Source organism: Eublepharis macularius, chromosome 6 (genome assembly GCF_028583425.1).
Source record: "Eublepharis macularius isolate TG4126 chromosome 6, MPM_Emac_v1.0, whole genome shotgun sequence".
Lineage (NCBI taxonomy): Eukaryota > Metazoa > Chordata > Lepidosauria > Squamata > Eublepharidae > Eublepharis > Eublepharis macularius.
Window position 1 is genome coordinate 120,154,028 of NC_072795.1, and position 24,489 is coordinate 120,178,516.

Consider the following 24,489-nt stretch of genomic DNA (forward strand, 5'->3'; position numbering starts at 1 on the left):
TATGTGAATTTCTCCTAGCCTTCATTACTGAACAACTCTTTCTAGTGTTCATGATTAAATCTTCTCCTGAAATTTAGATTTGTATTATTGGAATGTCTGATGCTAATTTTTGCTGATAGGCATAAAAAAGAATTTAACCCTAAAACTCACATAGCTGAGTTGTGGATTGTGGTTGAATTTTGCATCATACAGACCATTTCTATGGGCAGCAGTTCTTGGTCTGAGCACTAGATTACTTTGCCGTCTCTTGTAAATCATCAGTTTGGATCCCCCAGAGGATTCCTGCAAATGGTAGAGAGGGGGGGTTGATCTTCAGAGATCTGCCCCTCCCACTGCAGACCTACGGCTCCCCACTGAGGGCATTCCTGGAGGTCCCACAGAAGCAACCTTTCAAGGGGCATTATGGGCTGCAGTTGGAGAAAGAAGGAAGTTCTGCTCCACGGGTGGAAATCCCTTCTGTCCGTGGAAATGTTCTGCAGTATCCAAATCCCAATGATTTTGCTAGAGTTTGGCTCTTTCTGACAGGAAAACAAAGGTGAGGGAAGAAGCCCTTTTACTCAAGGAACTTCTGCTCTTCTTTTTAACGTTTGCTTCAACTTATCTCTTAATTGTATAAATCGGTGTAAAGGTTGGAGTGAGTAGAATGACACCAGGATTTTTCACACTGTTAAAATTGTAGCAGTGGGCACTAGATGGAAGAACTAGAAACTTTATGGAAAGGGAGCCCAAAGTGGGCCTAGGTTAGAGGGAGCAGCAGCTGCCTGGCTTTCCCCGCAGTGCCGCTGTCCTGCCTGAACTGGAACATGTGTAGCACACTGTAACAATGTACACGTGAAAGGCAAGGAAGCGGCATGTGTTTGGTGGTGGTTGAAAGACTGACAAGATAGCAAACTTCCTTCCCTCCGACTGGGCAAGCCTAAAGGGCAGTTCACATGTTATGAAGTTCTTATGTGTACTGATGCACAGAACTCCCAGAACATGGACCCACAATGGACGTGTGGACTTCGTAATGTATGAACTAGCCCTAAGACACGTGTTGAGAGCCTTTTCTCCTTATCTCCCCTCTCCTGCGACCTGCCTTTACAGGTATAATGTTCTCTCTGCCCCTCTCACTGCAGACCTATAGCTCCCCACTGAGGGTATTCCTGGAGGTCCCACAGAAGCAACCTTTCAATGAGTCTTGAGGACTTGAGGGGGTCTTGAGGACTTGAGGGCCTGCTACCAGAGAGAACAACGGGCAATGAGCCTTTCCTGTGGGCATGCAGAAACAATCGTTGCTTTCAAGCATGTAAATGCTCATTTGCTGCACTTCCAAGACACACAGAATTTGCTACCTGGAGCCCCTGCTTTGACTCTGTCAAATGATAGGGCTGTCCCTCCTTGTAAGCTGATGGGGAAATGAAAGGCATGTTTCCATGGGCCTAAATTTCTCTCTGGGGCCTTTCCAAAATAGTTTGGAAGCCTGGGTTATGATGACCGATCACGTAGAGAATTCCCAACCATAAAACTGTGTCTGCTGTGCTGTCAGCGTATTCAGCCGTATCTTCCTGCCACGCATGATGCTCGAGAGTGGGGGACATTTTTCACATGCCATGCCCTTCTCTCATTTCAGAAAGGAAACACAGCTTTGCACATAGCATCTTTGGCGGGGCAGACGGAAGTGGTGAAAGTGCTGGTAACAAACGGTGCCAATGTCAATGCACAATCTCAGGTAAACGAGCTTGGTGCCGAATGGTGTGTGTTGGGAAGTTGGAGGTAAAGTTGGAGGTGTGAGTGTATGCATGGATGTACAAACACTCATATATTCAGTCTTTTCTTCCTCTTTTTTAAAAACTATGCAGTTATGTCTGGTCACTTTGCTAAAACAGATGCTTGAAATAAGGCAGGGCGATTTGCATTTGTTAAAATTCCTTTTTTCTAAACTATACATGGTCTTTGCAACTATTACTCTACCCTGCATGAGGTTGCCCCCAAGGAGAGTTCAGAAATGGGCTTTGGTCTCACACATATTCCCTCCTATGCCTCACATCCCAGGGAAAAATTAGCAGCAGAACTGGAAGAGCCCCCACTTGAATTCAAAAGCTCCCCTGAATTTGCAAGTTGAATCCCTCACTTTTTCTCATGGCGAGAGGAGTGGGAGAGAGGCAGGGTGGTGGGACTAGACAGGAGCTTGATGTCCACTTCCCATTTCTGTGCAGGTAACATCCTGAGGCAAGCAAGTAGCAGGAGACTTTTCAGATGGGTGTGTGTGTGAAATCGCTGGCAATGTAATTATGTTATCAACGATGCACTGACATCACTCCCTGTGTGCCCGGAAGTGACATTCAAATGTTGCTGGGGACGCTGGAACATTTGAGCAAAACTTGCTGGTGAACCATAGAGTTTTGTCCAAGTACTTGAGTGTCCCTGGCAATGTGCTGACATCACTTCTGGGTGCATGGGGAGTGATGTCAGCACATCAGGACACTGCCAATTGACCCCAGATTTTCCTGCTATTTTTTTCCTGCCACACAGCTGAACAATGGTGGGAAGTACCTGAAGGTGGTGGGGGTTTCCCCTCTCACCAGTGGGAACCTGGCAAGCCTATGGGGGAAATAGCATACTGACTTAACATGACAATCAAAGGAGTTCTATGAATACCAGTTCAAAACTCCCCAGATAAATAGTTCAGTAAAACTGCAATCTGTTCTTTGTGTGAAAAATACGGAACGTTGGAAATGTCATCTCTTTATGGTTTGATATTTCCTGCTCCCAAGGGCTGCAACAGTGCTCAGCTGTCGATATGCATACTTCGCATTACTATGACCCCTCCTCCAGCCCCCGTAGTCCCAGGAGGAAGGTGCATGAAAGGCTGTTGTGGCATGTCGGAAGAAGCAAAGGACAGTGTAGTGTTCTGGCCTGGTGCACAAAATAGCTTTACAGATATGGTTACTTATAGTCCTACTGTGCTGTGCATTTGGGCTCAGGTCCATGCTTTGAGTTTGGGAGGGTCTGACAAAGGCTTCCGCAGTTTCTATTGTGTTGTGCTGGGGGCAGGTAAGGCTGCTGCAAGCCCATCTAAAAGCAACCTAAAAGGTAATGTTTCTACCCAGCACTTCTGGCAGAGTAGAATTCCCATCCACAGTGCAGCAGTCCATTCTTCCAGTTTTCCAAATTAGGCATACAGGTGCTCTTAGCCAGTCAGTGACCAGGAAGGCATCATGACATAATGACAGACAGGACGGTATCTTTGAATGCCAGCAAATAAGATCCCAACAAATTGTAATTGGCTACTTCACTGTGGTCATACAAGGAGACAAGTTTTTATTTAAACATTTATATCTCCCTCTAGCACCGAGGAAGAGAGATTAAGCTTTTCCCTTCCTGTATCACTTCCCTGACTCAAACTGGCCTCCCTGCTTTAAACCCCAGTGGGGGAAAAAGTCAGTCCCAGTATTAGTGTTAATCTTTTTTCCCTCCCCTAAGTTGTGTGTGTGTGTTAGATGTAAGCCTTCTTCTCCTGTGCTATGTTCCTGATCCATATCTGACCCCCACAACTGCTTTTCATAGCCAATTTATATATTTGGAATTGCAGTCCTAGAACTCCAGTGTCATATGCTGTTTAACCCTTAACTGAGAAGAAAGAAAAATCCGTTCTGAAAGAACATTCCAATAGCTTTCTGTACAGTTAACTACTGAGAGAAGAGTTTCAAGTAGGTAGTTGTGTTGGTCTACAGTAGAATAGCAGTATTTGATTGGCACCTTAGAGACCAACAAGATTTTCAGGGTACGAACTTACGAGAGTGAAGAAGGGAAGAGTTTCAAAAGTTCCTAACATGAAAATCTTACTGGTCTCTATGGTGCCACTGGAATCAAATCCTGCTATTGAGAATACAGTAAGTAGCCACCGGCTGATGTGGAATAGGCTGTTGCTAAGCTCATGCAGAAGAGAACCCGTGAAAACCTTCCTGCTTAAGGTCTGCTGTCCACTGTTGTCCGGTGAAAAAAAGAAATACAATCAAACTGCTTGCACGCTTTACTCTCAGATCTACTTTTTAAACAAACCAATTGAATATATAGCCACTTGTCAATGCCTGTTCATATGCAAGTCAGGTAACAACACTCTTCCAGATACACGGTCGTAAGAGGATCACCCGTATTATAATCCTTAAGTATATACAATTCTATTAATCAGTCCAATGATTGATTTTTCATATAGGAGAAATTCATCATTCCAGACACTGTCCAGCGAGGGGCCTGGCTTGTTGGTGCCTCATTTCCCACTGCTTTTTCAAGAACTTTCCAACTCCTTTCATATGAATACAGGTGTCATGTCCACTAGTTATATCATCCACAGCCTTCTTTCAAATGCCAAAATAAAGTTCTTCTGAAATAAAAGCTACTATAACAATGGGATTGAGCATCCTGTTTCCACTAAAATGTCTCTATTTATTACCTTAATGTATGGAGTGGATAGTTTGAAGTGAGGCCCTTTGAAAATACTGTTTCTTTCTCACTATTTTGGTCCTTTTAACTTGGATAATTTGAAATAAAATTATATTACTATATTTGTATCACATCCATTATTATATGAATGGGGTGAAATTGTTTTGAATGAAATAGCTAGTTGGAGTGATTCTTGTGGGTACAGGTACCTGAAAATGTTCCAACTGGAATGAAGCATTCGTGCCACATTAAAATACATTGCTTACTTTGGCACAGAACTGTTCCCTCCACATGTGGAGAACAGGAGACGGGGGAATTTGGGCAGAATCCTCACGGCTATGACATCTGACCTGTGCTGGTTGCCTGGCCATTCATGTCATGCCAAGGCTGCCTTATGGCTCACCTTGAAGTACCTAGAATTCCATTCTTCCCCAGACTTCTTTATACAGCACCATTCCCATTCTTGCTATAAGTAGCTTTTATACCAGGGGTTTGGATAGGAGCATGTTGCTGGTTTCCTCATGGTAAGAAACATGATGGGCTGCTGAATTGCAGTGGATCCCAGTAGGGGCAAGATGGTGGCAGAGTGGTGGATTTGTAACATTTCATTTCTAACCTGCTTTGTGATCTGAGATAAGCCCACAAGTGCAGCTCATGAAATAAACAACTGACCATTAAAATAGAATAACATTTCAAACCAAATTATTAAAGCAATGGGGAAATTACAATCATTATAAAAGCCACCTTAAAAGAACAATTATATCAGAATTAAAATTTGAGGCACCAGGGCAGAGATTGAATCTGCTGCAACCACAGCTTGTTCCAAGACCCAAACATGGGTTCTTTTGTTGAACTGAATCACCAAGTTGAAAAACTTGAATAATCCACTTAGCAAGCCAAATTTATTTTGATTAGTTTCGAGACACGGATTGTCTCCACCACCACCATCGGTTTGTGCTGACAAAAAGCACAGTTCTGTCACCTATGTTTTTAAGATGTGCCTTTGCATTTTTTTCAGTCCCCTGCCTCATTGAACACAGATTCACTTTTACCAACAGCTATCCACCTACCTAAAAACAGCTGAACATATGCCCATCTGGTTCACTGGGAACCTGTACTGAATCTTTAAAACTATTCTGCAGCATGTCAGCTATTAACTAGCAGAGAGAAAGACAGGTAATGGCCACGCACTGCTTACATAGGCCAAGCAGCACCAGTAGATTCCCCTCCTTTCGATTCTGAGACCCATTTGACACTCACTCTTGCAGCAGGCCACTTTGCACTTTACACTTCGCACTTTAGAGTTTGCACTTTACAGTTTTTAATGGACACCCAAAATGTTTTAAGCACAGGTTTTAAAAAATGAAATGTGTGGATGTGACCAACACGTGCATCATGCAGGTACGCTTGTCAGGAAGCTTTGAGTGGCTCTAACTCCCTGTTTTGGTGTATGCTCAGTACAAAATCCAGTTTTGTGTCTGCAGCAGTGAGTGAAATGACCCTCATCTATTCCTTTAGGTAGGGCTTACCTATAGATTGAGAGCGCCAATTGCGGCATTTTCCTTTGGGAAGCACAGATTCCACGTTGGTTGCTGAATTCAGCAGAAAGGGAAGTGAAAACGTCCATAAGTTTCTTCCTTACAGCTGACCCTGCATTTCTATCTGCATTGGCTCTTTTCTCCTTTTCTCCAGGAGTCAACAGCTGTGCTCTGTTTGCTGAGCCAGCACTGGCCACACACACATAGCCATCCATACATGCAAAGCCTTCAGAAAATCAAATAGGATTTTTTAAAAACAGACAAGGTTTCTCGTCCTATTGATTGGCTTTTGTTTTTATTTGTTACTTTTGTAACCCAGTGCCCATACATCTTCCATGAAGAACAATCTCTGCCAGTAAACTATTAGTACCTCAGACCGAAAGGCAGACCATTCCTTGCTGTGCTAATTCTCTACATGCAAGAAATTTACAACATTGGCCGGGGGTGTGGGGGGGGGCTTTTTTTAAAGTGTGATCTGACATTGGCAGCTTGAATGGGTACAATCTGTTCTGCTACCCCATTCTGCAGTTGTTTAGACCAAACCCTAAATGATGCCAAAGTGAAGAACTTAGATTATCATCTGATAAACACTTTTTTAAAAAGGGCTTGTGCTATTTTTCCCCCCCAGAATGGCTTCACACCGTTGTATATGGCAGCTCAAGAAAATCACCTGGAAGTGGTTAAGTTTCTTCTCGATAACGGGGCCAGCCAGAGCCTTGCCACCGAGGTAAATGTTTCCAAAAAGTCATGTATAATTCATATAATAAAGAAATATTGAAATGTAGCGCTGTGCCATCCCTCCATATACAAGAAACAGTAAACATAAATTCCACAAGTTTGTTATACAAACTATTTCTGGTCTACAAACTATTTCTGGTCCAGTATCACAAATTTACAAAGCAGGTACATCTGCTCTGTTGTGTTTTGGAGCTGTACATCTTGCGTTACAATTGCTGGGTGTCTGGAGCCGGCCCTGGGGCAAGACCTTGACGCCAGCAGCAGCCACCCCCCCTTCTACCCCCCAGGGTCCTAACAACACCCACTTGGGCCAGAAGTGGCACTGTGGCCAGGGCGAGGCCAAGGGCAGACAGGCTGCCAGGAGGAGAAGTGGTGGCAAGCAGCAGACTGATACCTGGGGCTGGTGCAGTGTTGGAGCAGGCAGTGGCCAGGGAGATCCAGCCACTGCCCTAGAGGCTGGCAAGGCGCCCAGGCCCGGCAGCAGCAGGGAGGATGCCTGGTTGCCTGGTAGCACCGGCAGTCTCTCCCACCGGTCGGGCTTGGCAGGAAGCTGCCAGCAGCAGCCTGCGGAAGCATGGCCAAGCGAACTTCAGCAGGCTGCAACAGTGTCACCCAACACCGCTGCTGGGTGCCTCTGCCTGAGGGCAGGGCAGACTCGAGTCCAGCGGCAGCCGCAGCAAGCCCCATGCAGGCTACACCTAGCCAGGGCCAGCACCTAAGTGGGATAAGGCAGCAATGCCAGGTGGGGGCTGTTGAGGAGGCACAGGGGCAGGGTTGGGGCAAAGCTATGTGGCAGCCCCTGGCCGAGGTATTAAGCCACAGTTTAAAGTATTAAACTTTAAGGCCACAAGAGGAAGCCCCTGACAGGGTGAGGAAACTCTGTGAGACAGCGACTGGCAGGTGTCCGGAAGTGAGCAAACCCCCGGGGGACCAGACAGTGCCGGCACCACGGCAGAGGGGCAGACAGCAGACCCCGCCCGGCTCACACCTGGTTACTGACCTCAGGTGTTTTCATGCTTGTATCATTTTGCTCAGAGCTGGACTGCAGCATGGATTGTATAGTCTATATCAAATATATAAACTGTTAATGGAGTTCTGATGCATGCTTTGTTTCACTCACAGTCGCACCAGATCATAGGTTTTGCACTCTTCCAGTGGGAATACTGAATATATATGAACTATATTAATTCTTTATGTACTTATGGCTTAATTGGTTCATTGTGTTTGTCTCTTACCTTGAAACCCCTATGAGGTCACCATAACTTGGCTGAGACTTGGTGGCACTTGACAAACAAACAACATTTGGAACATTCTGATAAGTCTGCCAGCAATGTCAGCACCCATTTTTGCATTCTTTGTGCAAATTTCACTTTCAGTTCTGTTTACTCAGAATTCGTTGCCACTCTAGTTCAACTCTTGACTCAGCAATCCATTTGAAATCCTGAACTCTGAACTTCCAGCCCTACTGTAATGAATAGTTTGTGTGCTGATGCAGCATTCTGAAGCGTGTGTTATCTTTTAAATTTACGGAAGTATGCTTTCAGTTATTTATTAAAAGTAAACAACATAATAAAGCCCAAATACCACATTCCACAAAAGAAATAAACTAATCAACCCAAGCCATATAGCTGCAAAAAGTCCAACCAAATGTCCTCGTTATTCTTGTACACATCTCTTTTGGAAAACCCTATATGCTCCTTTATAGCTAAGTTCAACCTTCCATAATTGGTTCTCCTTTCTAAGTGAACCACCAGTGGAAAAGAGACTTAGCAATAAATGTGCTGTGGATGGTCTAAAGACATATCCAGAATCAAGTTTATCGCGCCAGAGCCATACCGAAGTGTTATTGATCAAGAACTTAATCTTATATCCGTTCCGTGTTTGGTAAATAGGCATGGTGATATTGTTTTGGTGGAGAGGATAAAATTATTTCTTTATTTGAATGTGTTTATACTCTTCTTTGCAGCCGCATTGCTTTTAAAAGTGGCTTGCAGTTAAAATCCTTTAAATGTTTTTAATTAAAGGCAGTTGCAGAGATGTACGTCTCTGTACAGATTTACAGAGACGTACATCTCTTTCTGTTTAATTTCACCAAACTTTGCAACATCAGTGGGATCTGGCAGAACATGGAGCAGCCAGGACTGTCAGTTGAGGATAATAGAGCATCTTCTTGGCATGCAGATGTTCCTCAGTTCGATCCCCAGCATCTCCAGGTTAAAAAAAAGGAACAGGCAGTAAACACTCTGAAAGATCTCAACCTGTGACCCTTGAGCGCTGCTGCTAGTCATTGCAGACAATGATGACCTTGACAGACCAGCTGCCTTAACTCAGTATAAGGCAGCTTGATGAGTCCATGTGAGATGATGTTGGGAAGAGCATCACAGCTCGGAGGAGCGTCATCTGCTCTTCATCCTCATCTTCCATCTGCTGGTGGCATCTACAGCTGGGCTCTGTGGTGTCCTCTATTGCCAATAAAGCCATTCCAATTGGAAATGTGCCTTAATAAAAATACACTAGGCAGATGACATCACCCTCCTAAGGAGAGATTCAGGAGCAGAGAACCGATGGCTTTGTACATTTCTCAGACGCATTTATATTTAAACCTCATATTATGTTTTTCAACATGGCTTAATGTTAACGCTTTTTTGACACATTTCGGTTGCTTCTACCCAGAGGTTTAGCTCTGCATGTGTCCATCCCCAACTGCAGCGAAGGAGGGAGAATTGCTGGTTCTGCACAGTACTGTGCAGTCATCTTTACTGCATACTTTACTACATTTATTCCAAAACTTACTTTGGTACAATCTTTCCTGAAATATTGCACTGTGGCTTTGGTCGGTGTGTGGACAGGAAGGTGTTGTATATTCAGCCCTCCCCACCTGCATCTGGCACCATTTTCCTCCCTGTCCTTTTCCTCCTGCCTTTCTCCCACCACCACTGATGAGCTTTGTACCGGCTTTTTAAAAAGAATGATAGTAGATACATCGCAATGGCATCATGACACTCGAGCAATATATAGTACACTTAATACCATTTTTTAAGTTGGCAAAAACCCCACCAGGGGATAGGGGGGAAGGCTGGCAGTCATAAGTGGATGAGAATCACCCTGTGTGAACCCTCCTTTGCGGCTGTGAGAGCACAATGGGGAATTGTCACTAGGCAACGATATCCCGAGTAGCTCTGATTGTCAGCATTCTATGACTGACACATCTCTTCGCCAGTTAGAGTGGAGTGGTTCAGCTTCATCACCGGCTTCTAAAATTTAATCAGGCATTGATCACACAATTTGAAGCGTCACAACCAGACGAGACTCTCAGTAGGCTAATTTCTCTGCATATTCTGAACTCTTGTGTATTGCTATTTACATGCCTAGACCCCTGTCCACTAGGCATGGAAATGATGCCCCTTTGGAGTAATTTCCGCTGATGGTTACTTGTTTGCTAGGATGGCTTCACCCCGTTGGCGGTAGCCCTTCAGCAGGGCCATGACCAGGTGGTTTCCTTGCTGCTTGAAAACGACACCAAGGGGAAAGTCCGTCTGCCTGCTCTTCACATCGCGGCACGCAAGGATGACACGAAGGCAGCTGCTCTGCTTCTGCAGAACGACCACAATGCAGATGTGGAGTCCAAGGTTAGTTGTGAAAAATAAACCAGCCGGAAGATGGACATAAAAACTCGTTGCTAGCAGTCGGAGTGGTTTACGTAAGGCAGGCTTGTTCCATTTCGGGGTGCAATGCTACATTTCAGTTTAGCATTGTTTTAGGTCAGCCTAAGCACATTGAGAGCCGTCAAGCCGAGTGTAGCCCATCAGCCATGGATTGCAGTCCCAGGCATTTGATATTCTCCACCTTCCTTAGTTTTACAATTGCAGGATGGCAGCAAAAATTGACGGTTCATCATGCCTGCGATGGACTGCTATAGATGACTAGTAGGCTGCCTTCAGATTGGCGAGTCAAAGGGTTTGCAAGTCTGTTTTAGGGTTATAAATTCTGTCATGAAAAGCAGGACAGCAGCCAGAAAGAGAAACAAATTGTAACAGCAAGTTATTGCATTGTTGAAACAAACCCTGGTGGCACGTATGCAATCGTACACGACATTTGTGGAGCAGGACTTTCCCACTTCCTCCTCCTGCTGCAGCCCAGCGATCCTCCCAGATTTTGTTCTTGAGACTCAGTGGACCTTCAAGAACAGTACAGAGGGCAAAGTGAGAGTCTGCACAGGGAGGGAGAAATTGGCGGAAATCTCAACCCCCACTTTTGAAAGGAGAGATGCTGTTTCATGGGAGGAATGAATTGGTTAAAATAACCATTGGAACGTATCGTGCCACTCCACTGAGCAGAATTGGAAGCCTACCGAAGAACTTCCTTAGACCACTGCAGAGATTGGAGGAAGGCTCCTGAGACTGAAGGAACTTCCTCCGTCCTATTGTTGACTACATGCCAGTATCTGCAACCAACATCAAATAAGAAAATGACAAATTTATGTTGTCTTGGGTTCTGTTTCTTGTTTGTACTAGAATATAACAGATGTAACTCAGAAACCGTTTTTAAAAAATATATAGGTATGTACCTATATGTGATCTCCAGGGCTTTTTTTCAGCTGGAACGCTGTGGAACGGAGTTCCGGAACCTCTTGAAAATGGTCACATGGCTGGTGGCCCCGCCCCCTGATCTCCAGACAGAGGGGAGTTTAGATTGCCCTCCACGCCGCTCAGTGGTGTGGAGGGCAATCTAAACTCCCCTCTGTCTGGAGATCAGGGGGCGGGGCCACCAGCCACGTGACCATTTTCTCCGAGGGCAACCCACTGAGTTCCACCACCTCTTTTCCCAGAAAAAAAGCCCTGGTGATCTCTATAGCACAGATGTGGCAGATACGTTTCATTTTCCTCCCAGAAGGTTGGCACAGAGTTGAAGGCTGAAATGAAATAAGGGATTTCTTGAAACTCGGTTTTCTTTTCCCTTGGGAAAATGATGAAATCTCATTTCTAACTCATCCCAATTCATGTTTTAAACAACAAAAAAACCCTCCCAGCCTGCCATTCAGCCTCCATTCAGCCTCGTGTTCCTTCTGTGCCTCTCTTTGTGCTGTCCTCGTAGCTTCCGTCCCGTGGTCACGAAGCTTTCTGCATCCATTCTCACCGGTCGAGAACTAACCGCTCATTTTTTCCCCCCTTCTTTGCTTCCAAATGTGTAAACCCTAGATGATGGTGAATAGAACAACTGAGGTATATCTAAAAATATATATTATATATGTACATATATATATATGCATCATCACTCTTCCACAAACGTAGCACTGCTGCATCATTTCTTCCTTCTCTTCTCTGCATTGCCTTTTTAGAGGGTTAGAGACTTGCTTTAGAGTCCAGAAAGTAGCATGTGCTAGAGGAGAATGTAGATTTAGTTCCCAGGGCTTTCTGCAGCTGGAATGGGCGTTTTGAAAAACGCACAAGTAAGCTTCCTTTGGGGAACAGAAAAGTGTCAGTCTGCCTAAGAGGAAAACGCCCAGATGTCCAATGCAATATCCTTGTTTTATCGGCTGTGTGAAGAGCTGCAGACATCCCTGACCCACTTCTGCATCCAGGACTTGTTTCCTTTAGGCTCCTGCATGACACTTTTCCAGTCAGTGTCAGCAAAGGGAATGTTTTTTTCCCCCCAAGTGACACACAAATGTGTGAACGCTCTCCAGATTGGAGCAACGACAGGTAGCATGGCTACAGAGGCTTGCTGAGGATTTTAGAAATGCGTTCAGTTCCCTCTAAGGTTTCACACATCACAGGGACTGGTTGAATTGCTGCATGTTTTTGAGCATTTTTCGAGCAAGGAATTAAAATGGCTTCAGTATGAAAACAACAGCACACTCCTAAGTGAATTTATACTCTTCCAAGGCCATTGAAGTCTATGCGTTTAGAAGAGTGGAACTCTCTTTAGGATTGTATTGTGAGTCACTGAAACGACATAACTGGGTAGACATTTTCCACTTAGGACTGGGTTGCTGCAATATTAACCCAGGGTGATTGCCCACTGTGGGAGATCAATCTTTTATCATTCATAGAAGGAAACCTATTTTTTTTAAAGAATCCATCACATGTAAAATGGACTTTGATGTGGTTTTAATTTACATCCAATTTGAATTTATGAAATTATTTGGCAATTAATATCGAATGACATCATTTGAACTCCTGCAAGGAAGCTCTAAGACATACTTAACTTGCAAGGATAATAAAATACTAATCACCAGTAGTGTTTGCAATGAGAAACTGATTTATCAAATTAAAGAAAGGGTAACATTTTCATGTTATTAATTTTGAGGGGCAGTTCTTTCGTTATAGCCAAGCATCTTACCTTCCTCCTATTCTCACAAACTAGGCATGGTAATTTCTTTCCTTTCCACTTAGAATATTCTTAGTTGTAGTCTTGAAGTGCTGAAAAACTAGAATAGAATGAATGATTGCTCTGGATCATACTCTGCTTTCTAGAATCAATCTGTGCTGCAAGATGAACGTTTTAGGAGCTGGAAGAGAAGTTAATATTTTGCTCTGTGTGTGTGACTCATTTCTTTTTTTTCAGAGTGGCTTCACTCCCCTCCACATAGCTGCCCACTATGGGAACATTAATGTGGCTACACTGCTTTTAAATCGGGGTGCTGCTGTGGACTTCACCGCCAGGGTAAGTACTAGTTGTTAGGATGGGGCTACTTTTCCACAAGAATGTCACTTAAACAGGACTTCTAAAGGACTTCTGAGATCATAGAGCTGAACCGTGGTTACCACTGACTATGGTTCTAGGTTTCTATACCCTTTTGGTGGGAGGGGGGGCCTGGCACTTACTGGGATTCCCCTTCCCGCTCATGTGCTTTGCTCGCATGCACTCCCGCTGCCGACATAAAGCAGTGTCATTGCACTGGCAGCAGGCGTGCTCCTGCTATTCCTGTGGGGCCAATTCAGTCCATTGAGGGCCAAAATTGGTCCCTGCAAAGCGCGGGAACATGCTCACATCTGGTGCTATGATGTCACTTGTCTTTTTTTTTTTTTTTTGAAAAAATTTTTATTGGGTTAGGATCATATATTTACACATTACAGTCAATTTTCCCATTTCTCAATTTCTAACCCCCTCCCTTTCCCCCCCTTTTTTGTTGACTTCCAACAGTTTTCCAACCCTTTGTCCCTTTTCCCTTACTCTTTATTTATTCCTCTATCTAACAAATATATATTCTCCCTTTATTCTAAGCAATACTTCTTTAACTATTTTTAATACTCTGTACCCTAACTATGAGTCCCTTTTTCCATAATGGATAAACAATTTATCCCATAATTCCATTTTCAAATATTTCTGTATAACGTAAACTATGTAAACCATACATTCATATAAATCAACCAGCTTAACTTATACTCTATATATTATTCATTCTATCTTCTTCTTTCTGTTTTAGTTATATTTGTTTACATTAATATTTCTATTCCCTTCAATCATAAATCTATATATGATATCAATCAATTTGACTCATATATACCTTCAGATAAACATATTCAGTTTGGTACATTGTACAGAATCAGAAAGAAAATATTATTAGTTAATCAATCCCTATATTTAACCCTTATGATTAGTTGTTTTCTCTCAATATTCTATTTATTATTCTATATATATCAATCTAGTAACATAACTGCTTAGAGATTTACTTATACCTCTTCTCCCCCCCCGGCAAGATCACCCCCCTCTGCGTTTTAATGTACTTCAATAGTTCTCAAACTGCCACAGTTCTCCTCCCACCTCCCATTTCTTCTCCAAATGTTGTTTCAGCTTCTCCCAGTCTGTGTTAAACTGTCCTGAGTCCAGATTTCTCAGTTTTCTTGTCATTTTATCCATTTCTGCCATATACAGCAATTTGAAAATCCAATCTTCGATAGTTGGCACTTCTTGTACTTTCCATTTTTGCGCATACAAAAGTCTAGCTGCTGCCGTCATGTAAAATATCAACGTCCTATGATGGGCTGGAATTCCCTCCATTCCCAAGTTTAGTAGCAGGAGTTCTGGGTTCTTATTTACTTGAAATTGTAAAATCTCACTCATTTCTCTTATTATTTCCCCCCAGTACTGCCTGGCTACCTCACACGTCCACCACATATGGTAGAGGGAGCCCTCATGCTTCCTGCATTTCCAGCATTTATTAGAAGTGTTCAAATTCCCTAGCGCAATCTTCTTTGGTGTCATGTACCAACGATAAATCATTTTGTAAATGTTCTCTTTAATATTGGTGCATGTCGTTGTCTTCATTGTAATCTTCCACAAGTATTCCCATGCCTCCATTGTTATTTCTTTGTTGAAATTTATGGCCCATTTCACCATTTGTACTTTAACTATTAAACTATTTGTACTTTAACTATTAAAAAAAATAGCTATGATGTCACTTGTCGTTGGCCCCATGAGTGCGTGCAAGCAAAGTGTGCAAGTGGGAAGGATGAGCCCGCTGGAAGCGCGCCCTCTGGACGGTTTCTTGCCTTCCGAGCTTATTCTCCCCACCTTTTCCCCCTGCTGACCAGGTAAGTGGTGGCAGGGGATGGAGAGTGGGAGCGGAGGATCCCCCACCCCCACCAGGGGGATGGAATCTCTGTTCTTTGCCTTAATCCTGACTAGGATCCCTAATACAAAGTGAAACTATTTAATTTTTTCAAGCAAAGCTTTGCTTTCAGAGAGAATGTTGTACAGTCAGATACTGGGAAGACCTGCATCACTTAATAAGCAAATAGGCGGGGTGGGAGGGCAGGGAGGAGGGACGTGCCTTTAATCTTAGTTCATTCAATGCAGATATAATCTTGCCATCCCACTTCAAATCATGATTTTTCATCTTGATTTGCAGCCAGTGCTTTACTATGGTTAAGAAAAACAGACTTCCACACAAGGCCTGACTATGAAAGAGAGGGAAGCCCTTCTACACAAGATGAATAACAGTGTGATCCTAAATTGAGTTACACCCTTCAGAGTCCATTGACATCACTAGACTTAGAAAAGTATAACTCTGCTTAGGATTATACTACAAGATTTCTGCAGGTTGAATTTCAGTGCTTTGTATCATTTTTTGCCTCTTCCCTTAACTAGGAGAGGCAGAATAAATTATGCAAAATAAACAAATATATGCATGTTTACATAATATATTCAAGATGCAGAATTCAGCTTTCGGGCACAGAATTCAGAGTATCTCAGTGTAGAATCCTGGTTTCTTTTTTGACATAGAGTACAAATGGTACTGGCAATTACCGAGAAAGAAACGAAAAAACAGTGGTGCAGTGGAAAACATAGTTTTATTCAAATATATTGCCCAGCGCAGCTTCTCTTTTCTATAACACTTTGTCCCTATGGCTTTCAGATTTAAAAACAGTCCAGAACAAGAAATCTATTGAGCTGTTGTTGGGTTCTAAAACATCCTCCCTAAAATTCACAAGAACATTTGCCACCATCTTGGAACCAATCTCCAAATATGAGGGCTTTTTCCTCAGGCCACTTGTTTCCCAAATACCATCATACATCAAAAACACTACTGACTTTATAAATAAATTGGGTGAAATAACATCCATGTTATTTCATGTAAACAGATGTGCTCTTTGGCCACCTTTGATGTAACCTCTGTAAATATGAACATCCCTTAAATGGGGAATATTATCTATTATAGAAAGTACTTTAAACAAGAGAAGTAACAGACCCATAAACGCTACAATTTTTCTTATGGCACTATCAAGAGATAGCTTTGGAAAAGGATTATTTTGCATTTAGTGACAAATTTTATTTGCAAGTTAAAGATACAGCTATGAGCAGTGCCATGACACATGAAATATCTATCTTATATATGGGTCACTTTGAAGAATGCTTTCTGTACTTTACTGACAATCCTTTGTGTGGTGAAACATGAGGCTGCGAGGGACAGCTGTGCACAAGGAGGCGCAAGGCATGCCCCCTGGCCAGGCCAACTGTCCCCGATTGGCCAGCCAGGTCCTGGCCAGTGATACTCTCACCAGGTCATGTGGACCTGGACAGAGCCACCTGGGTCAAGCCAGGCCGCTGCTGTGAGCTTCTGCCAGCCACCCTTCCCTTGCAGCCTTACAAACTGGCCCGCCGGTAAGTTGGAGGGTGGTAGCTTTTTGGAATTTATCATTACTTGGTGGCACTTCTTTGATGTCATATTCTTGCTATGGAAAGGCAGCCAGAAACAGTTATTGGCATTCCATAACTGGCTTGGTACGTGGGATGAGAACATCAGTTTTGAACTGCATGCAAATGAAAGATTAATTTCTTGGCAATTGCTGCCAGAAGTGAGCACTAAAATAGGGCAGTTGACTACGGATGACAATTCCTGCTCTTTGTGCGCACGTCAAATCTGGCAGGCTGGATCCTGCCAGATTTTCTGTTTGATCTCCCCTACTTCCCCTGTCCTGCCTGGCTTTCATCCATGCAGGTCCCACAATCCCTGTTATAGCCTATTTGGGGATCAATAGGAGACTATCCTCTTTCCCGGTGGAAAAGCTGGTAAAGTCCAAGCAACTATTTAGAGGCTTTATGGCATGCAGTATTGCCTCTTGTCATGGCATATCCATTTCTGTTATATGATAGATAGCCCTTGTGTGATTTTTAACTGCAGTTCTTTTGCCCCAAGTGAATGACAGGCTTGAGGAGGAATGTACTTGGCAGGTGTGTGCCCCAGTGGCTCCAAACCCAGTCAGATGCATCAGCCAGCACAAAAGTAGTTCCTGGAGCATCCCTTTGGCTCTGATTGGCTCCCAGCCTAGCCTCCTGATTGTCGGAGAGCCTGACCTCATTCTCCCTGGTTCAGATCAGGTGGTTCAATTCCAGTGGTTCAGAATGTTGTGTTCCCTTCATCCTGGCTGGCTTGTTCATGCTTTTATCTCTTGAGTCTGGCCTCCCTGACCTCATTAGATACTTTCTCCCAGTTTATGTCTCCCTAGTCAAACGAATTGCATGATCCCAGATAGGAACCCGTTTACTCAGGGCTTTTTTTCTGGGAAAAGAGGTGGTGGAACTCAGTGGGTTGCCCTCGGAGAAAATAGTCACATGGCTGGTGGCCCCACCCCATTATCTCCAGACAGAGGGGAGTTTAGATTGCCCTCCACACCGCTCGGCCCGGAGGGCAATCTGAACTCCCCTCTGTCTGGAGATCAGGGGGTGGGGCCACCAGCCATGTGACCATTTTCAAGAGGTTCCGTAACTCCGTTCCACAGTGTTCCAGCTGGAAAATAGCCCTGCGTTTACCTCACCCACTACCACCCTGAAAGGCATTTTTCTAAAGACTTTGACTGCCTGCCAGCCTGAATAACAACTCCGTTACTCCTTTGACTGTGTTGGTTCTGAGGGGAGGCTCCTGGAGGTGTTAACAGAAGTTTTGAATCTAAGGCTGACATGCTTTTAGCCAAGGCCTTTGGAAATGTGACTGCCTGACTCAAGGAATCCCTCCTCCTCCCTCCAGGCTAGGGTTGCTGGTCGCCTGGTGGGGACAGGGGATCCCCCCCCCCTCAGCCTCCATCCCCTGCCACCACTCACCTAGTAGGAATGATCTGCTAGCCAGGGAAATTACTTGAAACAGAAATTACGAAGTTCATTTTTGCTTTATAGCCCCTTTTCAGCTATTACCACTGCGTATGCCGGGTGTCTGTTAACCATGAGTATCAGAAGTGTACACGACATCCTGCTATGTGTATTTGTCAAGGTGTCTGAGAGGGGAAGTGTGCCTACAGTCTCTGTTCACACTACACGAAACCCTGATTTTTTCAGAGTTCTGGTTCCAAAGCTGAAAATGTACACATTGCCTCTTACAGACAACATGGTGGCCACAAATCTCAGGAGAATCGAGGGATGATTTCTGGCTTCTGTGGACCGTAATTTCTGAAAAGGGTCTTTATGTTTTCCCTGTCTCTTTTTTCTCTCTATTCCCAAATGGCACATTTTCTGAGTTCCTAGGCTGCAATTTGAAGATTTCCCCGTTCCCTTTAAATTTGATACTCAGCAGGAAGATGAAGGAACTGAAGCTTCTCCCAGTTATTTCTCCACTCCTTTGCTCCTTTTTTTTTTTTTGCCCCCTCACCTATCCAGTGAAGTGAGCAGAGTAAGGGCAGGAGCTGGAATGGAGAAGAGAAGCAGCCACCGCTGCCTGTTTTCTGGGTGCAGCCCAGCAGCCTTCACTGTATTATGGGCTTGCACAGCACCGACAATGCTGTGAATCTCAGAAACAAGTTGGTAACGTTCTTATATTTTGATTCTAGATCCCTTATGTAAGCAAGCATTAAAAAAAATAAATCTTTCTTTGCCTTTTAATTCCAAGGAACTGTTCTTTGTTTTCTGAAGTATGGCAGTTAAGAGACCTCATCTTACGCTGGCGATTTTGGTAGCATCTATCTCAAATTTGCTAGAACATAAGAAGAACCCTGCTGGATTAGATCAGTAGTCCATCTAGTTAAGCGTCCTGTTTCACACTGTAGCCAACCAGATGTCTTGTAGAGTCAGTAAACAAGATGTGGAGGCCAAGGTGTTCTCTGATGCTGCCCTTTATCACTGGTGTTCAAAGGTTTACTGCCACTGGCCGTGGAGGATCTCTTTAATCATAATGACTGGTAGCCGCTTACCCTTCCTTCTAGCAGAGGCATTCCTGCTGGAAAGCAAACTGAGCCCCCTCTGAATCATCCTCTCTTTCCATACAGCTGAAGAAAGAAGTCTAGCATTTTTATTGATTTGCCTGTGTAGCAAAATCCTAAACACGAGTCAGCAAATAAAGATAGGTCAAGATGGGCAGCTGTGTTAGTCTGTCTGTAGCATTGGAAGAGAGCAAGAGTCCAGTGGCACCTATCTGAAGAAGTGAGCTGTGGCTCACAAAAGCTCATACCCTACCACTAATTTTGTTAGTCTTATAGGTGCTACTGGACTCTTGCTCTTTTCCACAGCAAATAAAGAGGTAGTGTAAATGCTTCTTGAAAACAAATGGGCTGTACAGTATGACAAATCTCACTGGGCTGTCCTTAGAAACTAAGAGCTAAACTACACAAGACGAATTACATGAGGATGCTCAAGTGAAGGGAGACGCAATGTTAGCCGGGAAGCGCAGTTTGAATTTCACCTCTCTCTAGAGAGCCAGCAAAGATCGCTCTTCAGAGGGTTTGTTAATTTCACCTCTCTACAGAGCCAGCAAAGATCACTCCTCAGAAGATTTGTTAATTTCCTTTTTGCCTCCCCAAAGGCTCTGTCAATTATTAACAAACCCTCTGCAGAACTATCTGCCAGTTCTGTAGAGAGAGGAGAAATTCACAGGACCGGATGTAGGGTTGCCGGTGTCCAGGGAAAACCCAAGTCCGGCTGCATGTGTGCAGTGCGCACGCACTCCCGGCGCTGTGTGATGACATCACTTCCGTGACATTATCACACAGGGTGGAGCGTGCCACCCACACAGCAAGCCGGCTGCCCCGGTGCGCTGCGGAGCTGGCAGCAGCAGCGCAGGTGGCTGGGAGGCCGCCTGTGCCATTCACCTGCCCTGCTGTCAATTTGCCTTTCAGTCAAGGCAACTTATCAGGGAGGAGCACCAGCTGTGATGTTGGGTCATACATGACACTATGCTATGGCTCATATGAGCCTGACATTCATATGCTCCCTCTTCCCCGGGCAAACTCCCATTCAATTAGTACTTCTGCTTGCCATAGTTTGATGTTACATTCAAACTAGCAAATGCTGGGATGGATCCCACAGATCTGTTCCTCTAACAGTTGCACTTTTCTCCAGGTCGAGGAGGCTTCCTTGTTTCTCTAGCGGAAGAACCTCTTGCCATGGGAGGGGACTCCTTCTACTGGAGGAAAGCGGCGCTGCTTGCAACCACAGTTTGCATTTGCCCTCCAAACCAGGATTGGAAACCTGCTTCAAATTCTGGTTTGTTACCCTGATTTGCAGGACACAGTGCTGCCCATAGTTTGCTGACCTAGCCTCAATGCCAAACTATGTCTTTTCCTAAAAAGGAAAGAACTAATTGAATTGCAGCATTTCAATATGGGGATGGGGGAAATAGGGTCACAAAGCACATTCCCAAAACACCAGAATGTGATTTGGCCCTGTGTCGAGCCCATGATTGTTCCTCTGTAGCCTACAGTGCAAGGGGGTGGGGAACCACCAGTTTGCAAGTATAGTGTTTGGTGTCCGTCTGCATGGTCCCAATAATATTAATACTTCCCCTTTGCATGGCACTTTAAGAAGTCCAAATTACATTTTATATAGTTTCTCACTGGTTTTTACATCAAGCCTGTAAGGTAAGCTGATACAATTTACCCCATGTTGCTGAGAAAAAAGTGGAATATTTGAGGCTATAGTGAATTCATGGTAGAGGCTTCCAAGTTTACACTTCAGCGTCTGACAGTGCAATCCTATACAGAAGTATACCCTTCTCATCCTGTTTTCTTCAGTGGGGTTAGAAGGGTGTAACTCTGCTTAGGATGGCACTACAAGAGTCTTAGCTGCTGCCTCATATTGGCTCGCCCCAAACCACCATGTTAATTATTTTCAAGGATATTGTGCGGTTATTGTTTTGTGGAGTGTTGGGCAAGGCGCTGAAGAGTAGATTGCCTCTAACATTTTGAAATTGTGTCCTGCCCAATCAAGATAATGGATCTGCTGATTATCACCACCATCAGTGTCTGTGGGGTTTTCCGGGACAACATCAGCCAAAAATACTGGTCCTGAGGAGCTTAATTATGACATTAATTTAGAAGAGGAAGGATGAAAGGGAGAAGGGCCAGCGAGCTATTCTTTTTTTCTGAATAGCTATAACGTGTAGTGCCCTAGTGTGAGCAAAGAGGTGGGATCTCCATCGTTGCGTCTTCTTCTGACAATGCCACGTGCCTGTGGAAGATTAACTTGATCTTTTCTAACACAGCCAAGATGAATTTTCATTGTCAAACAGTAGAGAAGTCATAACCCTTTTCATCAATCAAGTAGAAGACAGCCTGGCCGTTTTCAGACTGCTTACCAGCCATGGAACATCGCGCCAAGCTCCTGGAACGACAGTGTCTTCCTGGTGCGATTTCGTGCAAAATTGCTCCAGGAAGACGCTGTCGTTCCAGGAGCTTGGCGCGATGTTTCGTGGCCAGTAAGCAGTCTGAAAACAGCCTCTGACTCACGGTTGCAGGCACTGTTTACGGCATCAGCCTGGATCTGATTTGAAAGAAATGCTTGCTGAGCAGTGTATTCTCTTGACTGGATTGTACATAGTTTCAAGGCACTCACTGCAAACCTAATGCAGCCAGCCAGGGAACAGATGTCTTCCTGTTAATACTTAGGTGGCCTGAATCATCACGAGGTCACTTATTCTGCTGCCTATTAGATGCCTCCCAGAACACAACTGAGGACATAACCCCGAACTGTTATTGTCATCCTTGTTTTGGGCTTGTGTTTTCCATTTTAATTTGTTTAATTATTTTTGTTTGCCATGAAGGCAATTTGGCAGGATGCATACAGCATCTTGCTACTTCTTAGATCTTTGTGCATGAACAAGTCCGTTATATAATTGCCCTGAATGTTCAGCATATTTGCATACGATTGCATTGCTAAACAGAATTCCCAGTTGAGGAAGGGTTTTTTTTTCAAAGCTGTTGTCTGCAAATATTTACTACCTCTCGTCAGAAGGGCCCAGCCATGTGGCAAGAGGATGCAGCCACATCAGTTCATGGATTTCGTAAACATGAAAAGTAGCAGAATGAAAGACCCGTGGGACTTAAATTCTAGTGACATTCCCCCATGCAAGTCCTATTGAAATGAATGGGAACTGCACAAGAAGATAGTACTGCCCTAGCATAGCTCTCGTTTCTTTTAATGTCACTAGGGAGGACAATTTTCCTGATTTGTGCCACATACCAATTGGCATATGTAAGTGGCCGCTTTGATTTCCCACCTTAGGCAGTCAAATGTCTTCAGTTGGCTTTGCATTTCATGAGATATATGCTACTCTTTCCTATTACTAGAAATTTAGGGGAATCAGTTGTTATGTGACCAGATTTTTGATTTATATTTTTACTAGTAACAAAGCCTGTTGTGGGAAAAAATACAATGGGCTCTAGAAAGAGGAGGGCAGGCATTGCCTCCTCCTCCATGACTGATCCCAGCCGGGTGAAGGCGGGGGGTGGACATTGCCACCTGCTCCTCTCCTGATCTCAGCTGCATGATCGGGGGGGGGGATGGGCATTGCCACCTGCTCCACTACTGATCCCAGCCGGGTGAGGGGGGGCGGGCATTGTTTCCTGCTCTGTACCTCAATCCAGCCAGGTGAAGGTGGGGTGGGCATTCCAATCTGCTCCACTCCTGATCCTGGCCAGGTGAAGAGGGGTTGGACATTACCTCCTTCTCTCTGCCTGATCCCGGTGGGTGGCGGGCATTGCTACCTGCTCCACTCCTGAGCCTGCCCAAGTGAGGGCAGGGGGCAAGTCCTATACTGGCATGGGCTCCTGCAGCAGATTAGGGGGAAGGATTCACCCAAATCGCCCCTCATAGTGGAAATGAAACTGCAAAGCACAAGGAAACATGGCATAATAGCAGGACTCAAAGGTAAAATTTATTGGCTTTGTCACTAAAGCAGGATTTTTTAAAAATGTTGTTGTGCAATGCCAGACCAGTTGGCAATGGAACTCTTTCCTGCTTGCATATTGTGCTGGCACCTCTTGTTTCCCACCATTATGTGCGCCTGGCCACGACCAACACATCTTCTTTGACCTCCATTGTTGTGTGAGTTTTCAAGTGCTTGAGGAGAAACTCATTAAATTGATGGGTTTTTAAACAATCCGAAAAGAACCGCATATACGTGCCTATGCAGCTGCCCAACACTTGCCTTGATGTTCACCTTTCCCATTCCTCAGGGTCGATAAACACAACACCTCATTGTTGCATGCTCTCAAACTCTATGGATTGATGGTTTAGAGGAAGGACTGTGTTTTCTGTGAGATTTTGGTGCCATTGCATGCAAAAACAGCTGTCCCAGAGCCTTGCCCCCTTGCAAAGTGTTCACACAGCCAACACCAGTGCGAGAAGCCGAAACTCGTGAAACAAAAAACCTCAAATAGCTCGGTTCCGAGCTGGCACTGCCCAAGCCAGAACAAACCAGTAATGAGATGAGATTGTTCCATAACCCCTGGAACCAAAACTGAAACAGAAACTTTCTAGACACACATCCTGTGTGTTCCAACCCTAACACATCCTATTTATGTGCAGTTCTTCCCTTCTGAGATTAGATGACCTGTTTGTAGTGGGTTTTGTCTTATGATCATGTAGCGTTATTCCTGTGGAGCTACTATTGGTCAGTGTAGTATAATGACAGCGTCTCTTCCAAGAGAAGGGATACTGTGCTCACTTTTTCATATGTTTACCAAGATTTGATGTAGATTGAGAACTAAGATTGGAAATTGTAGACAAAGAGTCTATAGTTAGTCTCCAGTATTAGACTGAAATCCACTTTGAACCTTGCTTGACTGTCTGAAGCAAATCATGGTTGAAGACAGCAATTCTAAGCAAGTTTACTCAGAATCCTACACAAGTCTGTGCAATAGGGCTTACTCCCAAGAACATATTCTTCGGATTGCCTCATAAGCTGCCTTACAGAGTTGTTAAGTAGAAAAAGTGAGGTTCTTTAAGGCCAACAAATAAGTTGAGTAAGTAGGGCTTACTCACGGAGCAGGAACTGAACCCCACCCACTGTACACACTGCACCACATCTGCGTTGTAAAAGGGACTGCAGTAAATAAGCCTGATCTAACGTTGCAAATGAAAA

General features: G+C 44.3%; 1 protein-coding gene across 1 annotated transcript in view; it reads left to right on the forward strand.

Moving 5' to 3' along the window:
• ANK3 (ankyrin 3) overlaps positions 1 to 24,489 on the forward strand; it is a 307,582-nt gene that overhangs the window by 105,186 nt on the left and 177,907 nt on the right. The window contains exons 4-7 of the mRNA XM_054982849.1: positions 1,613 to 1,711; positions 6,592 to 6,690; positions 10,145 to 10,330; positions 13,269 to 13,367. Coding sequence (XP_054838824.1) covers positions 1,613 to 1,711; positions 6,592 to 6,690; positions 10,145 to 10,330; positions 13,269 to 13,367 — 483 coding nt within the window. The remainder of the gene's footprint in view (positions 1 to 1,612; positions 1,712 to 6,591; positions 6,691 to 10,144; positions 10,331 to 13,268; positions 13,368 to 24,489) is intronic.